This window comes from Macrobrachium rosenbergii, chromosome 43, assembly GCF_040412425.1.
Source record: "Macrobrachium rosenbergii isolate ZJJX-2024 chromosome 43, ASM4041242v1, whole genome shotgun sequence".
NCBI lineage: Eukaryota > Metazoa > Arthropoda > Malacostraca > Decapoda > Palaemonidae > Macrobrachium > Macrobrachium rosenbergii.
In genome coordinates this window covers 14,510,942-14,535,960 of record NC_089783.1, presented here as the reverse complement: position 1 = coordinate 14,535,960, position 25,019 = coordinate 14,510,942, and the positions used below count along the sequence as shown (strand labels likewise).

Here is a 25,019-nt window from a genome sequence, read left to right as displayed (position 1 = left end):
GCACTCCTGGGGAACCTGGAAGTCTTGGGGAAGTGGTCGTTGGAAGAAAAAGGGCTGCATATCAACGTGAGATCTGCAACACTTTGCAACACAGGTACACAGCAAGATTGTAGCGGTACATGCGGACAATACCATGGCCCTGGCATACATCAAACATCAGGGAGGGACACACTCCTTTTCTCTCTGCGAAGTAGCGAGAAATCTGCTATGTTGGGCGGATCGGAACCAGACACGATTAGTCTTCCGGTTCATACAGGGCAAGTGCAATGTCCTGGTGGATGAGCTGAGCCGTCACAAGCAAATTCTCCCCACGGAGTGGACATTAGATCTTCGAGTCTGTGCCAACCTTTGGAAACTTTGGGGTCAATTGAGCATAGACCTATATGCAACTTCCAGGAATTACCGTCTTCCTCTGTTTTGTTTCCCATTTCCGGATCCTCTAGCTTGGGTGACGGATGCAATGATCTTGGACTGGTCCAACTTAGACCTTTACGCTTTTCCCCCATTCGGAATGATACGGGAAGTATTAAGGAAGTTTTGCTCTCACCAAAATGTTAAGATGACTCTCGTGGTGCCCTTCTGGCCGCAGAAGGAGTGATTCCCAGACCTGATCAATCTACTCATAGATTTTCCGAGGCTCCTTCCCGAAATTCCAAGCCTGCTCAGACAGCCCCATGTCAGGAGGTTTCATCAAAGACTATCCTCACAGGCCCTAACAGGATTTTGACTGTCTACAGACTCATTAGAGTGAAAGGCTTTTCTAGAGCAGCAGCAGAGGCTATCACCAGATGTAGACGCATTTCCTCCAATAAGGAGTTGGTGCAGGAGAAATAAAGTCTCTTCCTCAAAAACTTCTATCACTCAAATAGCAGACTTCCTTTTCTATTTGAAATCCTCGAAAGGGTTGTCGGTTGCTACTATAAAGGGTTACAGAGGCATGCTAAGCTCCTTTTTTCGTCATAGAGGCGTAGACATTTTGAACAACCTAGACTTGTCCGATCTGATTAAGTCTTTTAATATCTCCAAGTCCAAGAAAGAGGCTTCCTTCTCTTGGAATCTTGATGTGGTCCTTAAGTGGCTTTCCGATCCTCGATTTGAACCAATGCGCTCTTCTTCTCTAAGGGATTTGACTCGGAAAACTCTCTTTCTGGTGGCCTTAGCAACGGCTAAGAGAGTAAGTGAACTGCAATCTACAGTATAAGCAAAAGGATCGGTTTTCTGCAAGGTAATGCAGTCTGCTCCCCTTTGCTTGGTTTTCTAACTAAAAATGAAAACCCGTCACATCCCTGGCCCCGTTCTTTTTCAATTCCGAGTTTATTGGATATCCTAGGCATGGAAGAAGAAGAGAGAGAGCTGTGTCCTGTTCGTGCCCTTCGTTATTATTTACATCGAATGGAGAAGATTAGAGGCCAGTTTAGTAATCTCTGGTGTTCGGTTAAAAACCCTTCTAGACCCCTTTCGAAGAACACCATTTCGTTTTTCTTGAGGGATCTCATAGTTGAGGCACACTCTCAATTAGTGGAAACGGACTTAATGCTTTTGAAAGTTAAAGCACACGAGGTTAGAGCAGTTGCTATTTTGGTAGCGTTCAAACAATCTTTCGCTCTCAGCCATCCTGGAGGCAACACATTGGAAGTACAAGTCGGTGTTCGCAATGCACTATTTGCGGGACGTCGAGCCAATTTATGATAACTGCATTACCCTAGGACCTGTGTCCGTAGCTGGCGTAGTGATGGGTGAGGAAGTGTAGGAAGCCTCCCTTCCTTTCCTTTTCTCTTCACCTTGAAAATGGTGTTGAGTTCTTGGGGAGCCTAGGAGGGTACGATGTACCTGGAGTGCCCACTAGTTAATTATGTGTTGGGTAGTGGTCTTGTTTTTATTTTTAATCATTGTTTAAGTATGGTATAGGTGACTTTGTTGTTCTGTTTTTGTTATTGTTGTGGTACTGTGCCCAGGGCAGGGGCAACTATTTATGCTTTGGTGGCCTTCAGTGTACACCTTCGTCGCAAAGCTTAACCTTATACTTCGTCAGCCATCGGAGTACTCCTTCACTGCGAAGTGTCCCACTTAAGTAGAGGTGCTTTTGGCCATGCTGCCACGCTGCTGCAGGTGAGATGAGCACCTCCAGAGGCAGTATCGACCTGCAGCAGCTCTCTCATCTGGTAAGGAACAACTAATTATCTTCTTAATTTTAAAGTAAGATTTTCCATGATTCCCCTCCTCCTTTCAATGTGGAATCAGCTAAGTAATTACTGGGTAAGTTACATATATAAAAATGACATTTTTATAATAAAATAAAGTTTTATATGTACTTACCCAGTAGTTACAGATGGAGCCCACCCGCCTCCCCGCACATGGACTCTTTTTTGCATAAACAAATTGTTGTGTTGGCGGTGTCGCTCCTCTTTCGTACCCCGAAAGTGGGCGGGGCATAGTCACCTATACAAACAAAAGAATCGCTACCACAAAGTCACAATTCTAACTGCCGTTTAAATAGAAACTCTTAGCTAAGTAATTACTGGGTAAGTATATATAAAACTTTATTTTACTATAAAAAGTCATTTTTTTACCAGTTACACTTCTCCATGTACTACCTGTTGTTTTTGTAAACAATATATGTCCATGTTTATTCTGCTTAGCCTCTCCACTGTTTCACTACTTTTTTTTTTATTAAGTATGTATTTTTATTTTCTTGGAATTCTTCATATCCTTTGTCTACTAAAAGGAAGTTTGAGGCAGTTTTTGTTTTGAGAATTCATTGTGTTTGTTGAAGGAACCATTGTAACTAAAGAGCCTAACCATGAATTTTATTTTGATTTCATTTTAGAACATTCCACCTATTGAGGCAGATGATGTTGGAGAAGATAACTTTGAGAGTTTTGAAGTAGCAGAAACTTCTGCAGCAGCTGGAGCAGCAGCAGAAGAAACCGATGATGAAGACGATTCCTTAACTGAACCTGTAAACAGAAAAGAACAGGATGAACTCATCAGTCGCTTAATGACAGATGGAATGTCTTTTACAGAGGTAGCATCTTTGCCTTTACAAAGTTATCAGATTGCTGTAAATAGAGATACATAAATGAAGTGTGGGTAATTGAAAGCAATAATTGTTTAGTTATGGAGGTTACAATTTTTGTGACAGGTGTCTAGTTTTCCTGGAGAGTAGAATATTAGTCTGTGGTTTACAATTCATGCTGATTTCATGTTAGGTTGCAGCACTATTGGGAGAAGACGCTGATGTTGACAGTGACGTTGAAGATCCTCTATCAGTTACCCAGGAGCCCGAATGTCCTGGAGAAGACCACGCAGCAGAATTTGAAAAAGAGCTTAATGAGCAACAGAGGTGATACAAGTTTTCCTTGAGTTTTTTGTTAATTATGTCTGTGGTGCAGGTTGGATAATGTTTAAAATGCATGATGGTTGACTGGATAGTACATATCTATGCATGGTAATGATCATTCATTGGGAATTTTTAGAGTTGAATTGAAAATGGAGCAGGTGAAATATATACAGTCGTGTAATAATAATTATGTTGTCAAATTGTTTTAAAGTACAGTGCCCCCCCCCCCCCTTTTTTTACATGTTTCACATTTCTGTGTTTCATTTTGTTGCGGATTTTTGTGGAACACATCATTCACTTGTTCATTGGGGAAATGTCATTAATTTGTGGGTTTTTCTTTGGGCTGTGTCTCTAAAATAATCACTAATTCCCTTTTTTTTCGTAGAGCAACACTGTGTATTCACTAATTATTTATTTTTTCATTAAAATTTATGTATACTGAGAGAGAGAGAGAGAGAGAGAGAGAGAGAGAGAGAGAGAGAGAGAGAGAGAGAGAGAGAGAGAGAGAGAGAGAGAGAGAATATGACGGCACAAGAATTTTCTAATAAATCTATGGGCGATGATGAGCACTAAGCACATTTGTAGGTGACAGGACCCTGCCCACTTTCGTGGTAAGAGAGAGGAACAACACAGCCAGTAGCTCAATTTGTTTATGCTTAAATGTCTATGTGCGGGAAGGAGGGCGGGTTCCATCCATAATTACTGGGTAAGTATATATAAAACTTTATTTTATCATAAAAATGTCATTTTTGTATAAGTAACTTACCCAGTAATTACTTACTGATTCCACATTGAAAGGCATTGGGGAATCATGGACAATACTAAAGTTCCCAAAACATTGAAAAAGTCAATAAATGTGAGGGAATAAAAATTTGGCTAGCATTGAAGCAATGCTTGTTGTTTCCTTGCCTGGTGAGATAGCTGCTGCAGTTAGATACTGCCTCTGGTTGGAGCTCATCTCAACCTGTAGTGGCGTGGCGGTATAGCCATGAGGCGCCTCTACTGAAGTGGGAAACTTCGCAGCAAAGGAGTACTCCGAAGGCTGACGAAGTATAAAACGAGCTTTGTGGTGGAGGTCATTACCAAAGGCCAACAAAGGATACAGATCTGCCCCTGAGACAGTGGCACAATAAAAAAAATACTATTTAACAAAGTCACCTACGCCACATAATTAAAAACACAAAATTAAAAATATGACCACTACCCAACACTAAGAACTGGTGGGCACTCCAGGTACTTTGTACCCCCCAGGCTCCCATAGGACTCAATACCATGTTCAAGGTGAAGAGACAAAAAATAAAGAAGGGATGCTTCCTACACTTCCTCACCCATTACTATGTCCTATGCCAGCTACGGACGCAGGTCCCAAGGTACTGCAATTCTCGTAAATTGTCTTGATGTCTTGCAAGTAGTGCATCGCAAACACTGATTTGCCCCTCCAATATGTTGCTTGCAGAATCAAAGAGAGGGAAAGGTGGTGCTTAAAAGCCAGCAACATCATGTGCTCCAGTCTTTTCTGTGCTATGTATGCTTGTGTGTGATTGCTAATATTTTATTATGCAAACCCCTAACTTACAACGGTCTGAGGAGAGGTAAGGACAATCCTTGCAATTAGTTCCTCCCCTGCTTCTTATAGGGTAATGATTGAATTAACCCCCCCCCCCCTCCACTGCTGATGACTGCTTATGATGAGTGAGAGAAATGCGCCCTTCCTTACCAGACTGGGCAGACCAGAAATAATCCAAGGGTGCTTCCTCAAGAAAATGGTGCATGCTTATCAACATACATGCCTGTAAAGTACAGAAAAGAAAACGTATCTTTATCTTGGAAATCAGCTACCATAGAAGAGGGAGTAGTGACAGTGGGAGCTAGGAGGAGCAATATTGTGAAAGTAAGACTAGGAAAAGGATGTTTGTTGCACATAATATTGATACATATTGATTTGGAAAATAGGAATGCATAGTTCAAAGCCAAAATCAAGGGAATGAAAATAGAGGAACTTGATGTCTTTTTTCTTCTTAAAGTGATTTTTTTGCAGCATTTACTACTATTTATGAAGAAAGACATGAAATTTATCCACCTAAAATTCTCTGTAATGTAGGTACCAGCTGAAACGAAAAGGTGGTGGTGAAAAGCGTCGACGACGTCGGTTACCAGCAGCACTACAGGGCCTCATGGGGGAAGCAAATTTGCGCTATGCAAGGTGTGATTATGATGAAGCAATCAAGATGTGTATGGAAGTAATCAGACAGTTTTCTCATTCACCTGAGCCATATCAGGTAAAGTATGATATTCATTCAGAAGCTTTTTGTACAGAAAATGCACCTTAGAGAAAGTCAGTGCAAGTGGTGCATAATACTGCAGACTACCTTTACCACAATTTTGTTGCTTGTATTGCTGCTGATAAATCAGATTTATTTGCCTTTGTTAAAAAAAGGTGATTTTTGATAGTGTAGTAGCTCATTTCATCCTGAGAGAGTTACCCTTCCATGGTCTACCAGAGCTCCATGTTGACCAAACTAATGTCAAAGAATCCTCTCATAGCTGGTCTCGTGGCCGGGTATTGTGTTGTAGTGATAAACACTGTAACACTTGACGGAGTGTGTAATAGACACAAAGAAAGAGGCCACTTTCCCAAATCTTTATAGCAAGGCTGTATACTCAGGTTCTTCCATTGTCAAAACCTGCTTAGAAGAAGTGATTGATGCCCATGTGCATGATAATTAGTTCTGCCTCTAGAGCAGTCTTCTTTTAGAGATGGCCCCCTGACTAATGTAATCATTACTGTGGCACCCCTTCCTCACCATCCCACCATATCATATGAATAAACCTCTTATTTAATGAATAAAATTATCATCCATCCTCAAACCTTTGTTTGCATCTCTGAACTTGGACAGTCAAGCAACAGCAAGAGATGCCTTCCTACAAGATTGGAACAAATAGAGAACAATATACCTTTGTCCTCCATTGTCCCAGATTTCGAAGGTTTTGAACAAGCTTCTAACCTTGAAAGGAACAGTTTGCGTAATAGCCCCAAATTGGCCAAATAGGCATGCATTACTGTTACTCCAACAACGGGCAAAGAGTTCAATTCCACTACCGTCTGCTGTTCTATCCCAGACAGTAAGGGGGAGAGTCATCTATGAATCTTCCTTTCTAAGCCAAGACCTTCACGAGTGGATTTTTAAAATATTGTTTACTGTGAAAATTATTCACCCAATATTGCTAGGTACCTAGTGCAGAAACGATGGACATCATCTATCCGACAATACCAGTCCTTTTGGAAGATATGGTTAGATTATATCCATACTGAGGACCGAATTGAAATTTCTATGGAAACTTTTAAAATTTTTTATATACCTTTTTGAAGACAAATGCCATGCTGTTACAACAATCACAGCATACAAGGCAGCATTAACGGAACCCTTGCTTCATGGATTCAGGATTGACTCTGAGATAGAAATTGTCACTTCCCTTCTCCGGTCTTTGCACTATAAAGACCCATTCCCAAAAGACTTCCTATTACTTGGTCCCTGTACAAGGTGCTTAGACTTTTATCAACCCCTCAATTCAGCGGACCCAATACAACCACAACTCACATGCTGCGAAAGGCGATCTTCTTAACCCTTTAACGCCGAAGCCCTATTTACAAAAACGTCTCCCGTATGCCGGCGGCGTTCGGTGAGTTAGCGCCGAAGCGGAAAAAAAGTTTTTTTCAAAAAATCACAGCACGCTTAGTTTTTAAGATTAAGAGTTCATTTTTGGCTCATTTTTTTTGTCATTGCCTGAAGTTTAGTAGCAACCCTCAGAAATGAAAAAAAATATCATTATCATATATAAATATTGGGATATATGACAGCGAAAAAAAAAACTCGTATATAATTGTATACAAATCACACTGTAAGCAAAACGGTTAAAGCTAATGAGTTAATTTTTTTTAGTTGTATTGTACACTAAACTGCGATGATTTTGGTATATAACAAATTTTAAAACGATCAAACCAACACAGAGAAAATATTATCACAAAATGATGCATGAATTCGTAATGCGCGGACGTAAAAAAATGTTTTTTTCAAAAATTCACCATAAATCGAAATATTGTGCTAGAGACTTCCCGTTTGTTGAAAAATGAAGCTAATTGATTGAATATTACTAGACTGTAAGTGTTTTAGCTTACAATTGCAGTTTTCGACCATTTCGGTCGAGTTAAAGTTGACAAAGTCGAATTTTTTCTATTTATCGTGATTTATATGGAAATTTTCAAAACTGATAAAAGCTACAACCATGAGTTATTTTTTGTTGTATTGTACATGAAATTGCGCACATTTTCATATATAAAACATTATGTAACGACTAATATAAAGCGGTGCAAATATTACGACAACGAGACGAAAAAATTTCTGAGATGTTGGCCGAGTTACGCGCAAGAGCGTAAGGAAAATGTTTTTAAAATATTCACCATAAAAAGAAATATTGTGCTAGAGACTTCCAATTTATTGCAAAATGAAGTTAAACGATTGAATATTACTAGAATGTAAGAGTTTTAGCTTACAATTGCGTTTTTTTACCATTTCGGTCAAGTTAAAGTTGACCGAAGGTTGAAATTTTGGCAGTTATCGTGATTTATGTGAAAATATTTCAAAACTGATAAAAGCTACGACCATGAGCTATTCACTGTTGTATTCTACATGAAATTGCGCACATGTTCATACATAAAAGTTTATGTAACGACTAATGTAAAATGATGCAAACATTACGACAACACGACGAAAGAATTTCTGAGATGTTCGGCCGAGTTACAGCGCGCAGGCGTAAGGAAAAATTTTTTCAGAAATTCACCATAAATCGAAATATTGTGCTAGAGACTTCCAGTTTGTTGCAAAATGAAGGTACATGATTGAATATTACTAGAATGTAAGAGTTTTAGCTTATAATTGCGTTTTTTGACCATTTCGGTCGAGTGAAAGTTGACTGAAGCTTGAAATTTTGGCAGTTATCGTGATTTATATGAAAATATTTCAAAACTGATAAAGGCTACAACCATGAGTTATTTTCTGTTGTATTCTACATGAAATTGCGCACATTTCCATATATAAAACTTTATGTAACGACTAATATAAAACAGTGCAAACATTACGACAACGTGTGAAAGAATTTCTGGCGCGGACGTAAGGAAAAAGTTTTTCAAAAATCACCATAAATCGAAATATTGTGCTAGAGACTTCCAATTGGTTGCAAAATGAAGGTAAATGATTGAATATTACTAGATCGTAAGAGTTTTAGCTTAAAATTGCGTTTTTTTACCATTTCGGTCGAGTCAAAGTTGACCGAAGGTTGAAATTTTGGCAGATATCGTGGTTTATATGAAAATATTTCCAAATTGATAAAAGATACAACCATGGGTTGTATTTTGCTGTATTGTACATGAAATTGCACACATTTTCATATATAAAACTTTATGTAACGGCTAATATAGAACAGTGCAAAAATTACGACAAAATGATGAAAGAATTTATGAAATTTTTGGCTGAGTTACCGCCCGTGCGTAAGAAAAAAGTTTTTTTCAAAAATTCACCATAAATCGAAATATTGTGCTAGAGATTTCCAATTTGTTGCAAAATGAAGGTACATGATTGAATATTACTAGAATGTAAGAGTTTTAGCTTACAATTGCGTTTTTCGACCATTTCGGTCGAGTCAAAGTTGACCGAAGGTTGAAATTTTTTGTAGTCGACATACAGTACGTCCACTCGGCACCCAGCAGACAATTTTAGTCGACGTATGATACGTCCAATAGGCGTTTAAGGGTTAATTGTGTTAGCTTCAGGAGCTTCATGATATTAGGAAAGTCAGAACATCTTTGGCCTTCTTCAGAAATGTCTGTTTCGAAGTAGTCTCCAAATGTACAGGGTGGTCATCAGAGATAGTATTTTTTAAAAACATTATTGCCACAAGCTCGAACAAATTCGACTACACTGTATCAGTAGGTGCCATGGTTATTCCTAACCCCTAGGCACTACAGCAGAAAACCAGGGGTTTTATTGATGGTGAGTATGCTAACTATTGCTGGGAGAAGGGCGACAGTACTGCAGCCAAACCCAGCATGCATAGATAAGCCACTGCAGAGCTACAATCCAGGCGACAGAACTGCAGCCAAACCCAGCATGCATAGATAAGCCACTGCAGAGCTACAATCCAGAAGCATAAGTTTGTGTATAGTTTCTTGTTCTTTGGAATAATGAATGGGGCTTTAAATTTGTGGCTTGACCTCAGACCAGAAATGTTTTTCTTTTGGGTGTTGGGATTAAAAATTGAGAGCTTACCTTTTTGTTACCTGTCAGTTTCTTTGTAAAGCTCCTTGAGGATGAAACAAGCGACTACGCTATCAAAAAACAAGTTTTTGATGTAGGAAAAACCTATTTTTGGTAGTCGCTGTTAAGTCCTCAAAACCCTCCCACTTCCTTGATGAAAAGGCATGGGACTTGGGCAAGGGACCATCCTGCACTGACCAACAGAAAGTAATGCCTCATGGTCTCCACGCGGGTCTGTTTTTGACACTATGACAGACTGTGCATGCGCATTAATCACTTCTTCTAAGCAGGATTTGATGATGGAAGAACCTGGGTATGCTACAGCCTCACTGTAAAGATTTGGGAAAGTGCCCCCTTATTTTTTAGTTCATTACATACTTCATCAAGTGTAACAGTGTTTATCACTACAACACAATGCCCAGCTACAAGACTAGCTATAAGAGAATTCTTTGGCATTAGTTTGGTCATGGAGCTCTGGTTGACCATGGAAGGGTAACTCCTTGAGGACTCAACAATGACTACCAAAAATAGATTTTCCCTACATCAAAACCTGTTTTTTAACTCCTAAATAATTTCCTGGTGACAAAATTTGGTGGACACTACAATATTATTTTTTTGACAATAAATAAAAATAGTACCGTGAAAGGTTCTAAGGTTCTAGGATGGAATTTTTCTACACTACAGAACACTGAAGAGTCCAAAGACTTCTATTTTTTTAAAAGAAATTTCTGATTTCTGAGAATCGAATTATTTTGTGCAGTGAGGTTATGTCCATGTGCTGATAATTGTTGTTCTAGAAGAATTATAGTGAACTGATAATTTTTTTATCAGAGTCCTCTAGTTTGAAAATCAAAATCTGTTGGGTAAACAAATATTACATGTTTAGTGAAGTATGATTTTTTATAAATTTGAATTGGAGACATTTTTAAAATTCACATACTCAAAATGCTGCTTGTACAATGCTGTAATTAAGTGTATTATTTTGAATAAGCAATAACCTATAGCTTATCAGTAGCATAGTAGAACTTACATGAAGATGAAGTTTATACAAATCCAGTTGTTTTGGTTGAAAACCTATTGTGTGACATAGCTTATTTTTTAATGTGTAAATATATTGTCAGCAACAAGGTCCAGTAAAATTTTTGATGTTTTTTCTATCAATTTATTCAAAATGCAGACCCTGGGAATGATCTTTGAAGAAAAGAAAATGATAAACAAGTCACTTCAGTTCCTTCTGATAGCTGCATTTCTTAGTCCTAATGCAGAGGAATGGGAAAAATTAGCTGATCTTTCTTTACACCAGGTGAGTACCTTCAAGAGAGTTACTTTATATGATGGCATTTAAGATCCCCATTTCCAAAAAGATTACCATTTTAAGAAGAACCATTTTTATGTTTGCTTGTAAGCATTTAATGTTATCAAAATGTACAGTCCAACCTCTTAAAACCAGCACCTATGGGACCAGGCCACTGCCGGACCACAGAAAATTTCAGATGACAGAAATCACCCCCTAAAAAAACTCCTTTGTAAGCAAAGTCTTGCTAGCTCATTCCATATATGTACTGCTGTGTTATCAAAAGTAGAACAAAGCTTATGAATACTGTAATCATTCATTCATAAGGTTGGGTTCCTTATGAAAATTCTGGCCTGCTCTGTAAGCAGCTTCCCGAGAATGCTTACATCTTTGCTACATCGGGCCTTAAACCATTCGATAAGCTCACTGTAGAATTCTGATCTCCTGGCACCTTATCAATGTTTTCCAGCACTTCAAACATATCTGGCTTTTGTTTTCAGCAAAAACCTAAAAATCTGCTGCTTTTGTTTCTTTAAACCTGCCCATGTGTATGTGAGAGAGAGAGAGAGAGAGAGAGAGAGAGAGAGAGAGAGAGAGAGAGAGAGAGAGAGAGAGAGAGAGAGAGAGAGAAATAAGTGCATATTGTTTGCTAACATGATGCACCAAGAGGAAAGCATTGGTTGCATACATTTGCATGTTGTTTAGCCATCCACTTTCATAGACACACCCAGGAAAGCCTTTGGCCACTGTCCAATAACCCTGTTGTACTTACCAGATTTCTCTGGGAAGTGTAAAATATTTATGTTTAGCAGCCCTGGGGGAGTCCATCGAGTAACAAAATCTGCTCAGTTGCGGTGCCACTGTATTTTATTTCAACAAACATATCATAGTGTTTATCTTCTACAAATTTTTAAAATCTTATGCTGCAATGATTATATTTAATTGCTATTTTATAATTTCAGTATTGAAAGGTAGTATCTTTCCATCAGAAAAGATACAGTTGAAGCCCCAGTTACAGTTATTACAGATATTTTAAAGTCATTCAACCTGACCACTGAGTCACATCCCTTGACCCCCATGGGGTCGGCGGGAAGAATTTGGCTTTCAGCAAGTAGTAAAAACAGGAGGAAAACAAAATTAAATTAGTTGAACAGCTAGGATAAAAGGCATGGATGAAATTTAAAGAGGGCAGTTCATTTGTGGCTGTACGAATGCTGCAAACAACCTTTAATACTACCTGCAGTACCCCAGGCAGAGCAGGCAACATCCTATCTATTATGGGTGGTAACAGAAATTATGAGACGAGTGAAATTGATGTGATGTGTTATCAGCTTTGAAAATCAGCAATTGGAATAGGCATGACCCTCTGTAAGATGTGTTCTGAAGGCTTTGAAGTGGCAGTGTGAAGGATATGGAGGATATATAATCTCTTGTATCAATTGCCTCATTTGTTATTAGTTAAAGAGTTGAAAAACCTGATACCATATGTCAAAATCAAGAATAACCTGATACTATATGCCAAAATCAAGGATAACCTGATACTATATGTCAAAATCAGGAATAACCTGATACTATATGTCAAAATCAAATATAATCGAACTGTTCTTTAGTATTACATATCTAAATGTGTGTAATTTTAGGCTTACAATATTTTTTCTTATGAAGATGCTTTGTAAGGTTTGATTTTTTCCAGGGTGATATTGAACAAGCAGTTTTTTGTTGGGGAAGAGCCATCAAGGCTAATCCACAAAATTTAGATTATCATTGGGCTCGATGCAATCTTTTGGAGCAGTTAGGAGAGAAGTTGAAGGCTCTTAAGGGTTATACTTATATGCTGAAATACCTGCGAACTGACCAGGGAAAGGTAAGTCTTGTTGTACAACTTGTATGATGATGTCATCAAATGCTTCTGTTGTTGTAACCAAAAATGGTTTAAATGAAAACTGCACAGATACTTCAAAATAGAGAAAGATTTTCAGTCAGGAGTGATTGTATGTAAATCCAGAGAAAGTGCTGGGCTAAATTGGGCCAGACTCTGTAGATGCCAGCAGCTGAGCTGTAAATGTGAGGAAAGTCCTTTTAGAGAATTAAAATATAGTATTAGACTTATAGTGAATTTAGAATTAAGACATTGATATGTGCAGGAGTGATTAAAGTTACAGTATATGTTATGTTCCTGGGAAGGGAAATTTAGTTTGAGAAGCCTAATTCATGAAACATTGGTGAAAAATGAATTTGTAAATACAGTAAAGTAAACATAGTTTGTGCTTTATTTAATAGTAAAGTATTGGAACATTTATACTGTATGTAAATTCGATAGCCTTTCAGTAACAAATATTAGTGAAGTTATTTTTATTAAGTTGATCAGGTTAAAAAAAAAGTAGGAATTAGTGATAAGATTTTGAAAGTACTTACGATGACTGTAGTCGGTTCATGTCATTTGTCCACCCATGGATGAAGATGTGGCACATGCGCATTTGTAACTCGTGATTGGCTGACAATCAACATTTCCGATATCTTTAACTTACTGTGATAAATATGAAAATATTTCTTCAAGAATTTTTGAATGTTTAAATATACAAAGAGCCCTCTTACATTCTTATACAAATCATAAACATGCTGATTTGTATCAATAATATACCTATACAAGCACAAGAAAGACGAGCTTGTGTAAAACAGTACTCAGGTCAAACACAAATGAACGATGGGCTTTCAATAATTATGTTTTATCTCACTGGTTTAGCCGAGGCTACATGTAGACCTATGCCCACAAACTATTCAGATCACAAGATTTCTTTCTCATTCAAACTTTATCATATGTACAGTTTCATCGCACGAATATGAAAATAACTTTATTATGATACCAAGGTTATATCCACATGCATAAACTGGAAAAATAATCTATATTGATGCTGATCTTTAGAGCACAAAGCATCGACAAGCTAACAATACGCCTATTTGTCAGTACAGTATTTGATTTTACTGGCCTCCTTTTAAGCACACTTTCATTTTTTCATATTAGTCAGAATTACCTTCTTATTGTAACCTTTATTTATTCAGTCTATCTAAGTATCATTCAGTGCCATGCATTAAAAAAATAAGTCTAGGCCAAGCCTTTTATGCTGTACGTATATCATCAACGCACAAACAGTGACTGGAACTCAGTAAGATTTAAAACTTTTGCTTGATGAGTTATTTGGTAAAATACTCCTGAAGTTGCCCAATCACTGAGCTGTTATAATGATTTGAATGCTCAAGAAAAAAATTATATAAATATGAAAGTATTCTGAAAATAAAACAGTAATACTATTGAGGTGGTTACTCCTTTCATTTTCCCCAGACAGCCTTGTAGTCAAAGAATATTTCATGCTGTTATGAATATTAACACTTTTGTAATTTACATGCAAGAAATTATTAAAATGCCTTTTATTCGCACTTGCATAGCCAAATGCCTTCCATTTACCTACAATTAGATTAAACATAATTATTGAAAGCCAGTCTTTTGTGTGTGTTTGATCTACACATACTATTTGTTACAAGATCGTCTTTCGAGTGCCTGCAATGTTACATTATCGATATAAATCAACATGTTTTGGACCGGTGTGAGGGTTCTTTTTTGTATTCAAGCACTCAGATGAATTACTGAAGAAAAAGTTTGCACCTTTATCACAGTAAGACTACAATATTGGAAACAGTGATTTCATCCATTTGAGAGCTAGCTATGCGTATTGCCACATCTACCTAAAGCCTTCGTTGGTGAGTGGACAGATGGCGTGAAATTCAACATAGTGAGAGTAGAGACTAGCTTGAAAGGTTAACAAAACCACATATCACAAGTAACATATTCTGTTTTTCCTTGATGATGATTATTAGGTTAGAGTCAGTGGTAATAGAATTATTGACCTCTGCATAATACAGTACAGTACTTCCATTATTATTGACAGTGCTTTAATATCAGGTGCCTGTAGTTTGCATGATTTCAACCATTCTTTCATTTTTGCTACAGGCTTTTAGATACATAATGTTTACATTACTTAGAGAGACATAACTTTAAACACAGTTGATAAGATTGGCTAGTACATTTAAACGTACTTTACATCACCATCAAAGTTTCATTCATCAGCTGAAGTAGCTAAAAAAAGTATTTATACTTATCTTGCTTAGGTTGTTGTCAAGTTCAGAGGCAAGGTGGTTATGAAGTCATCCAAAAGCACCTTGAAATTCACAGATGAGATATTGAAAAGCTAGTTGCACATAGTAACAAGTTTTCAGCTTTTTTATGTCATCGTCTTCAGAATTTTACAGACAATAGGTATATTGTAGTTTCTAAGAAAATATTTTTAGAAATGGTGTTTTATGCTTGTTGTAGGATGGCCTTAAGCTAGCAAAGGAAATAGCCAAAATTCATTATGAAAACAAAGATGTACATCTGGCCCGTGATGCCATGGAAACAGCATTCAAGAAATACCCATCATATGTAACTCCTGAAGATGTTAATCTGATGCTGGAGGTGCTGATGCACCAGCAAGAGTATCTGCGATGTGTAGAAATTCTTACCCTTCATGGTGGTGTCCGGTTACTCCATAAGGTAAGTGAAATACATCTCTATTGTTTGACAGTACCAACTCCCCCAAGCGACTGTACCCAAAACAACCTCACACCATTAAGTACTGAGGGAACTTATCAGTACACTGAACCCTCTTGGGATCGAAGGGGTCAGACTCACATGTGTACCAAACCTTTCCCCGCTCACCACTCGCACAAAATGTAGCCTCTTCGGACCACAACACCCTATTCCATTTTTCAGTATCCTAGTCCTGATATTTAAGTGCAAAATGAACCCTTTTCTTTCATGTGCGGGTGTTATCAACGACTTGTGGCATGCAGCCACTTTCCTGTAGCCCAACCTCTTCTGAAGATTTCGCTGAATTGTCCTCACAGAGACGTCTGTCATAAGATTTGGATTCTTCTTAAGCTCCTTGGTCATAAGGGTCGGATTAGCCTCCACCTGCCTCTGATTAATGTTCACAGTTTGCTTGGATATTTATCTTTCTCCCCCTTCCGACCGGTATATTATTAAAAGTCTTCTCAATCTCGTTTTTAAGAACTACTTATGTCTCTCTCTTTGCTAAGAAATGACTTTTCATGAACAAACTGTTTTTTATTTGTACTAATACAACTCTTTAGTTATGTCTATATGTTTTAGAATGTAATATTTGCCACACTAGCACATTTACAGTTATTACTATGCTTCACTGACCAGCTTCCTAAAAGACAAAGGTTCATACAGCATTCTGATAAGCAGTAGCTAAAGTAACATCTTTTTCAGTAGAGAAGTATACTTCAGATGTAAAATAAAAAGGCAAAACTAGATGTACAGATGTGTACATAGAACTTTGTTTACAAAGAACCATTAATTTTCAATTTGAGGACAAGAACAAGTTACAAGATTTCTTCTTAGTTTAGGAAAATCCTTTTCTTATATTGTAAAAAAATACTATAAAGAGGAGGAGGAGGATAAAGTGAAGGAGGGGGAGGGTGAAGGGGAGGAGGAGACTTCTGTTTATTATACATGATGTAATTTTTGGTCTCTGTTGAGGGTCACAAATGAGAAAATTTTCCTTGTCAGTCTGTCATCTTCCTAACTGCAGGATATGCTGGTCCACATACCGTTTTGTCAATTTCTCTTGTCCTTGGGTTCAAGTAATTAAGATAAATTTTCTCTTGTTTTGCATAATTTTAATGGTAGCTAAAATAAGTTTGGCACATAACTACTTGGATTTTATTTTTCTTAATATTTTTCATTAACTGTGTTACAGGAAATACCTGAAGAACAATTCTCCCAGTACACCTTAGAAGAGCAGTTGGGAATGGCCACTGAATGTTATTTTCCTCTAGATTTGCTAATTGATCTTCGAACAAAATTGACTGTGGCTTTAATACACCTGAAAGCCTTTGAAATAGCTGCTCCACTAGTTGAACTGTTGATGAAGTAAGTTTTGGATATGTTATGAGTTCCTGAAATTAGGAAAATGTATATCTGTTTTATTAGAGATGTAAAAAGCCATCTTTTTAGAGATTAGCATAATTCTGTGTTGCTGTGGTTACAGTTTCCCCTTTTATTAGTATTTAGGGTTTCTACATGCATCTTGCGTTTCCTGTTTAGGCTCTCAAATGGGTTGTAGGTTTTTACTCTTTGTTTTACCTTTATAGTGAGTATGCAGATGTAAGACTGCAGTGAAAATGAATTTAGAATAGGGTATAAAAAGTGTAGTATGTACTGTACAGAGATTGTTTTTTATATGCAGATTTGTCTGTAACAAAGGCATACACAGTTTTTACCTTTGGGCAAGTCAGATAATGTACTAAATATAGATGCATAACACTTTGCCATAATAATGAACAAAATTAGGAAATGAAAGGGGAAGGAATGATAACATGATAATGAATAGAATTTTTGAATAAAAGTTGAAGGTAGTGATAAAGTATGCACTCTAGTGTACATTAAAGTGTAAATGAGACAGATTGTTTAAAGGAGACAGATTGTAGCCAAAGCAGAGAAGTTCAAGGGATTACTAGTTTCAACAGCCTGTGTAACTCTTTAGAATACTTATGTAATTATTAAACTTTTTTACCACAAACAACACTATTAAATAATGGTATCAGTAATGTAAAGTTTGTGTGGTGTGTATGTGAAAGAGAGAAAGACATAATATAGTCCTTGCTTTCTTATTTTCATTTTTATACACAAATCTTGGCTTTTACATATGTTCACTGACGAGCTGGTTTGATTTTCCCATCAGCAGATTTTCAGGTAGTTGTGAAAATATAAGGATCATTATTGAACAGTTGGAGAAGCACAGTACAGTATACTCATTGTCTGTAGATGTGTAAGAACTTACATCTCTCTTCACCGTTTACACTGCCAGCATTGTGGTTATTGTACAGCGTCTACTGAGACAAATTTTTGTGTTCTTTTTTGGAATGCAAGTTTTATATGCAAAGTTGAAACTACTTAAAACAAAATTGAGTAAGGCAAAAACTATTTGCATGCATTAAAACCTTTGAACCATATGTACTGTAAATGTTACATACTTAGATCACAAAGTACATGTTTTTGCTTGACTTTTTTTACATTTTATAAATTATATAAGGTTTTACTAAAATCTAAAATTATAGCTAGTTTAATTTCTTGTCTGGACAAAGTGACAGTAAAGTATGTAGAGAACTATACAGTCGACCCTTGCCTATTTGCGGTTCAGGATTCGCAGCTTCACGTATTCAGGGATTTTCTGTGGAACTTGTCTCAAAATTATTTGTAGAAAATTCAGTAATTTGCGGATTTTCTTGTCGAGCAGTATTCACTAATTACTGTATTTTCATGTTATTTTTGTGACTAAATACATTTTTTATGATACAAAAGTGAAATTTCGAACAAGGTGGTTAGGCAGTTTACTGCCCAGGAGGTGGGAGTCCCACCTGCCTGGATGTAAACATTCTAATTTGCTTTCGGCCGTCATTGGGTGTGGACGTATTCATCGCTCTCTGCCCAGACTTCTGTCGAGCTGATTTTCCCGAGTGGGATCTTTTTCCTTGTTGTTTTCTTTCATGAATGTTGATAAACCTTGCAAGCCCTCCTGTGTGTGCCCTGGGAGAGGGGGTAAGAAGTGCAATAACTTCCGCTCTAATGTTGACGTGGACCCACACACCCTTTGCTCCTCTTGCAGGGGACGTGTGTGTTCACATAATTCACCTTGTTTGGAGTGTTGTTCTTGGTCTGCTGAGCAATGGGTGAAGTTTGAGGGGAGGAGACAGTACCGAAGGAAGCCCGCCAGGGTGTCCTCTGAGGTTTATATGCCCCCGATGACTCCATTAGTGGCTGACCCATTGGGATTGTTTCTCCCTCCCAGCAAGCTTCCCCTTCTTGCTGCATCTCCTTCGGGTGAGGACTCCCCCTCGCCTTCTTCACTCGCTTCGTTGGGTGTGGAAGGCCGCAGGGGAGTGGACGATCAGGACATCTTCGCGGGGACCTCTCCTCGCTCTGGGCAGGAACCCTGGAGCGTGCAGAGACTCCCACCTTTGACCCGACTTTGTCTTCAGGTTTGGCGGTGGAGACTTCTCTCGGTGGGCAGGTTCCAGACCCTACCTCTACCTGTTATCACCTGGGTCTACCTGGCATCCTGTCGTTGGAGGGCTTGATTTCCCATCTGTCTGGTGCTCCTGTGATTATCCACGCCGCGGCTACTGCCACCACGTCAACAGTCACTGACTTCATTCACCATATTGCTGGTGACTGTCATCTCACACCTGGGTACCCAGGTATCAGCCGCGCCTGCCTCTCACCATGCCGTGCTGCTGCCGCCTAGCTACTTGGCCCTACTATCCCTACCTGGCCCCTCCAGTATGGTAACCACATCTGTGCTGTACATCACAGTTCCTGCTCTTGCTGTTGCTGACCTATGCTCGTTCCCCACTCCGGTCCTGGCTCCTGGCTTACCTGGCTCTTGGCTCGGCCTGGCTCCTGTTCCTGCTCCACCTGTGCCATCCACTCATGTCTTGGCTCCTGGCTTGCCTGGCTTCCGCGTTGCTCCGCCTGCCCTGGTTGCTGCTGGTCCGATCATTGACGTCTCCGCTGCGCGGGTTGCTCCTGCTTCCCTGGCCCCCCTGACTTCTCCTGCATCTTCTGCTGCTCCCTCCTGGATGGGGGACTTAACCGCCATCCTGAAGAAGGTGACGAAGAAGTCAAAGAAGAGGTCTCAGAAGGTGTCTTCGTCTTCATCGTCTTTGTTGTCCTCGTCGTCTACTACCTCTTCCTCTTCTTCTTCTGAGGGTCGTCAGCCGAAGAAGAAGAAGAAGAAGGCTGTTTCTCTCCCCCCCCACCAGGATGTCTCACCCCAAGACTTTTAAGGGACTGCTTCCTTCGACAGGGAATGCAGTGGGATCTCTCATTGGCTTTTCCTGGCTCCACTTCTAAGGCTGGCACTGTGTCATATATATGTATGTTACAGTCATTTTTATTGCTTTGATATAGGCTTTATGATGACAAACTATTGGCTGGACGAGTTGGGAGTGGCCAATCACAGAGCTTGTAGCAACCCCCCCCCCTCTCTCTCTCTCTCTCTCTCTCTCTCTCTCTCTCTCTCTCTCTCTCTCTCTCTCTCTCTCTCTCTCTCTCTCTCCCAGACGACACGCTATTGGCTGGGAGGGTTGGAAATAGCCAATCACAAAGTTTGTAGTTCAGATGCTTTGTGTATGCAAGTTAGAAGGGTGAGTTGTATTTTTCTCTCTTTCTCTCTCTCTCTCACTAAGATAAGAGAGAGAGAAATTTTTTATGCATATGTAACATTTATGTTTATTTGTTTTGTATAGTTTTATAGATAAACGTGATGTTACTTTGTAATCCATTTTTTCATATTTTCCATGCTATAATTACACCTTTTTTGGGTTTCAATAACTAGGAAAATAAAGTAAAATATAGTAAATTAGGTAGAATTTAGCATAATTCTGTGGTATCCCTAGTCTTTTTCTGGTAGATAAGTGGGAGAAGGGTGTAGCCCTGACTGTCAATCATTTTGACATAATATTGATGTGAAGGGTGCTGGCCAAGCAGTCTCTCTCTCTCTCTCTCTCTCTCTCTCTCTCTCTCTCTCTCTCTCTCTCTCTCTCTCTCTCTCTCTCTCTCTCTCTCTCTCTCTCTCTCTCTGTCAGTGAAATATGAATTACTGTATCATAAACAAAAATACGAAACAGACTGAAACTGTATGAGAGAAAATGGCTGTGCCTGAATATAGGGGTAACTTGATTAGTTTTCACACATAGCTGTAAGCCATATATTTTTCGGGGTAACATTATAAGGTGACTTTGAAATTATATTAGTGTTTTAGGATGATAGTTTAAGGTATATTTGATGTTTGAAATTAAAATATCTTCATTGCAGTTTTGACATTTAAAGTGCCTTTCAATTATTATTTTGGACATATTCTTTTCAGTGAGTCAGAGGAGGAATTTGGAGACTTGTACTTAGACACTGCTGAGGCTTATATGAGCGCAGATTATCATGAAGCTGCACTGCCATTATTACGTCCTCTGATAACATCAAAACAGTATAATGTTGCTGCAGTTTGGCTTCAGTATGGAGAATGTCTCGCTGCTTTGGACCAAATGGAAGAGGCAGCACAAGCTTATGGTCAGGTAAGTTAACTGCAATCTGTTTAATTAAAAATTAACTCTGGTGAAAAACAATTATGGTGAACATTACTGGAGTTTGTATTTGAAGAACAGTGAAAGGAAAAGTATGCTGGCATTCCCCAGGTTACGGCCGGTGTTATGTTCCAACGGTATGCTGTAAGTTGGAAAATGCCATAACTCAGAACATTGTAATAAAAATTACTTAAGCCTGTGGAAAGAAACAGGTTTTGAAGCTTTGCCCTGATAATAAACCGGTTGTCTCCCCTCCTTATAGGAAGGACCTCCGTATAATGAACCACTCTGGTGGCTACAGCTCCCTAAACCGGTTTTCTTACCTCGTTATAGCGCCTACAGCTATACTGCTCAGAATCATAGTTACGGTGCTTATGGTGCCATAATCCTAATTACAGCGCCATAATCTTAGTTACACCGCCGCAACTTAGGAACATAGCCGTAGCCCAGAACCAATTTTTTTACGATTTTATTTGAAAAAGTGCTGTAAGATTGGAACACTGTAAGTCAGAGCTGCCATAACCTGGGGACTTGCTGTATTTCAAAAACAAGTGATGATAGTTTTGTTGGTAATTTTGAAGGAGATAACGCTTTTAATTTGGTAGAGTAATTTTGTGGAGTAGGTTTCAATTTTTGCTGTTCAATTTTTCCATTAATTTCATATATTTTGTAAATACCCAGTTGTATTATTGTTATAAAATGCTATTTGTTCCTACACAAATATAAACATTTGGTTTTTATACAGGGATTTAACTTGTGAATGCGAGCTGAAACAGCTGTTTAACTTTCGGTTCCTCTCATCAATCGAAGTTGATCCTCATGCTGTAGGCGTAACTGTAATTAATCAAGTCCTTGTTCAGAGTGTCGGGTCTGGCCTTCTGAACAATGGTTTAAGTTTGCTAGGAAGGAGAAGAGAGAGAAGAAGGTTTCTCTGGTGTCATCGGATTACAATACTCCCCGGTGACACTGAAGATTCTCTCTGGTCCCTTCCTACCCCCGGCCAAACTTCCACCTGTTGTTACCACTCCTGAGGAAGTGGTTTCCTCTTCGTCAACTCCTGCTGGTTTGTAGGTGGAGAGCCATCGAAGGGTGGAAGATGACCAGCCCAACTTCTCTCTGGCAGTTTCGCTTCACTCGAGGAGGAGTTGTCCTTGGAAGGATGCTCCTTCTCGGGGTTGTGGGAGACTGTCTCCTGTAATCCAACCTTTGTTTCAGGGACTTAGGTAGTTGTTGCCTTCCGTAGGTTTCTTGAGAGAGCTAAGTGTGTCTGGTCCAGGTAGTTGTTGCTCTCTGTAGGTTTCTTGAGAGAGGTAAGTGTGTTTGGTCCAGTTCATCACCTGAAAGCTGTACAAGGCCTTCCTGTTACTGCTGCATCTGTAGTTGTGATGACTTCTATGGTTAAGGTATCCACTGGCTCAAGGGTGACCACTATGGCTGTAGTATCGCCGCACGTCCTTTCAGTGATGTTCCCCTCAGGTGTTGCTGTCAATGTCATTGCTTGGTGATGACCTTCTCCAAACTCTGCTGTCTAAAGCCAATATCAGCAAGAAGAGGAGAAGGAAGTCATCGTCTTCATTGTTGAATGCTGTCACCTCCTCCCCCTCTTCTTCCAAACCTAGTAAGTGGAGGAAGAAGAGGGGTGCCTTGCCCATCTGCAAGAAGTCTCGTAGAGCTTCTAGCAGACAGCCCTCTCCCGCGGACAGGGCTACCGAGTCTCTCACTAGCGGTTCCTTGAGTTCCACTGCTCCCATTGCTGTGCGCACGGGAGCAACTGCTGCCCAGGGTTCTCTGGACCTATGGTGCACCAGTACCGGTCCTGGTAGCTCATCCACCTGTACCTGTAAGGGTCCCCGGTCTATGGACCCAGGCCCACCTGCCAGCACAGCCCAGTGGGAGGTGAGCTGAGAGTGTGCAGGTGCTCCCTTACCCCCCTTCCAGTCTTTAAAGAGAGTGGTCCAAGAGTCCTGGGATGATGGCCTGGCTTGTCTGGCCTGGTCACCCAGGCAAGGCAAGAGGAGGTCCCCTGTTCAGTCTTCATCACTTGTGGAAGCTCCGGCTTCTAAGAAGACTGGAGCATGCTTGTGGGACAGCAACTGCCCATGTTTGTGTGAGCAAGACCATTCTCCCTGACCTGTGCTGACGTCATCACCATGAGTTGATAACCGGCCATGGCCTTGCTCACCTGCTGGGACTTTGGTCTCCGACAGGTTGGGCAAGGGTGCTCACGATCCCTCACATGATCCCTCCACCTCCTCAGGGTTTTCTGGGAGCCAGGAGCTGAATGGGCCTAGGGCTTGGGACCGGGACCGTTCTTGTTCCCAATCCAGCCCATCCACACGAGCATACATTCCAGGTTCAGTCCTCAGACTGGACAAGTTGTATGCTCGAGTGGTTGAGGATTGCCAGGGGGCTCTGGCATTCGTCCCTCTCCTGTGGAGGGAGTGACTCGGGAGCACCGTAACCTGGAGTGACTCAAGGCTCCTACACCCCAGGACTTGGACACCCCAAATTACTTTGTGGAGATCATCAGCCTGATACAGCATTATAATGAACTTGAGGAAGAGAAACTGGCTTTTCCTGCAGACCATTAGTCAGCTTTGAGTCCTTCTGGGAACTCCAGAAGGAACCCAGGGTTTCGATGGGCCTGCCTTTGGCCGAGGCTTGTTGAAGGGGTCCTGGACCAGGTGAATTCTCTAGTTTCTGGGCAGGAGAACTCACTTAAGTCTACCTGCTCATGCAAGACACTTGCTCCACCTCTAGCTTGCCAGAGGAAATAATACGTGCCCTTAGAGAGACCATTACCAGTTAAACAGGTTGACCTGGACCGGACTTGCCAGTGTCCAGGTCTGTTTGCGGAGGGAGTCTCTCTTTCTCAGACGGAGGTAATGACACTGGAATCAACTGCCATGGCAGCGTTCCAGAGAGTCTCCTGGATATGTCTGTGGGCACTATTGGTAGCCAAGATTGCATCCTCTTCTTTGGGTTCCCATACGCCTGAGGAAGACGACACTTTTCAGAGACTGATGTCTGGAGGTAGGGTCATCACTACCTAGCCCACCAGACAGCAAACCTGCAGGTGAACCTGGTTCTTAAGAGGCAAGATGCCGTTTTTTCTCAAATCCCCAGGTTCGTCAGGTTCGAGTTGGTATTAGCACTGAGGAACTGACTGTTACTGGGTTCTACCTCCCTTTTTTGCTAGAGGAGAGATAGAGGTCGCAGTGGACAGGCTATATGTCGAGAACAATGACAAGCTTGTTCATCAGGCAGTGATAAAGACCTCTGGGTCTTTGTGTGGCACTACAACCCAACCCTCAGGTCAGGCTGGCCCTTCCTCTTTGGATCAGAGAAAGTCCCAGGCTTCCTTGGCTCCTCATAGGGGTACCCGGTTTTCTTCTGTCCCCGTAGCAAAAGGTGCTCAGTCACAACCCTTTCAGCCACCCTCCCAAATTAGGAAGGGGGTTAAGGGCAAGAAGAAGGGTGGAAGATGCTGGGGGCAATGTTCCTCCCTACTTGTTACTGATGGTAGGGGGTTGTCTGTTGTGCTATTGGGCAACTTGGCAGTGACATGGAGTGGAGACCTGGGTAGTGGATGTCCTTCAGTTGGGATATCTATTACCCTTCAAGTCTCTGTCACCCCTCACCCTCGATCTGGTCTGCTTCTAGACGTACGTTTCCGGCTTGCAGAAGGACCGTGCCCTATGGGAAGAGATGAGTGCAGTGGTCAAGAAAGGCACTGTAGAAGTCGTGAAAGGTTGGTCTCAAGGGTTTTACAGTCATCTGTTCCCGATGGAGAACCGACAAGTGGCTGGAGATCAGTCATTGACCTCTCACCCCTGAACTGGTTTGTTTACTCGATTCCATCATGCTTCCAGTG

At 40.1% G+C, this 25,019-nt stretch overlaps 1 protein-coding gene across 3 annotated transcripts in view; it reads left to right on the top strand.

The window, feature by feature from the left end:
- The window catches only part of LOC136828586 (general transcription factor 3C polypeptide 3), a 74,558-nt gene that overhangs the window by 30,748 nt on the left and 18,791 nt on the right, over window positions 1-25,019 (top strand). For 2 of the 3 annotated variants that reach the window (XM_067086597.1, XM_067086596.1), the window contains exons 4-11: window positions 2,828-3,025; window positions 3,210-3,343; window positions 5,442-5,619; window positions 10,829-10,954; window positions 12,639-12,809; window positions 15,315-15,533; window positions 16,765-16,937; window positions 20,935-21,136. In XM_067086597.1, the coding sequence (XP_066942698.1) occupies window positions 2,828-3,025; window positions 3,210-3,343; window positions 5,442-5,619; window positions 10,829-10,954; window positions 12,639-12,809; window positions 15,315-15,533; window positions 16,765-16,937; window positions 20,935-21,136 (1,401 nt within the window). The remainder of the gene's footprint in view (window positions 1-2,827; window positions 3,026-3,209; window positions 3,344-5,441; window positions 5,620-10,828; window positions 10,955-12,638; window positions 12,810-15,314; window positions 15,534-16,764; window positions 16,938-20,934; window positions 21,137-25,019) is intronic. The other variant, XM_067086598.1, reaches the window with a different exon arrangement.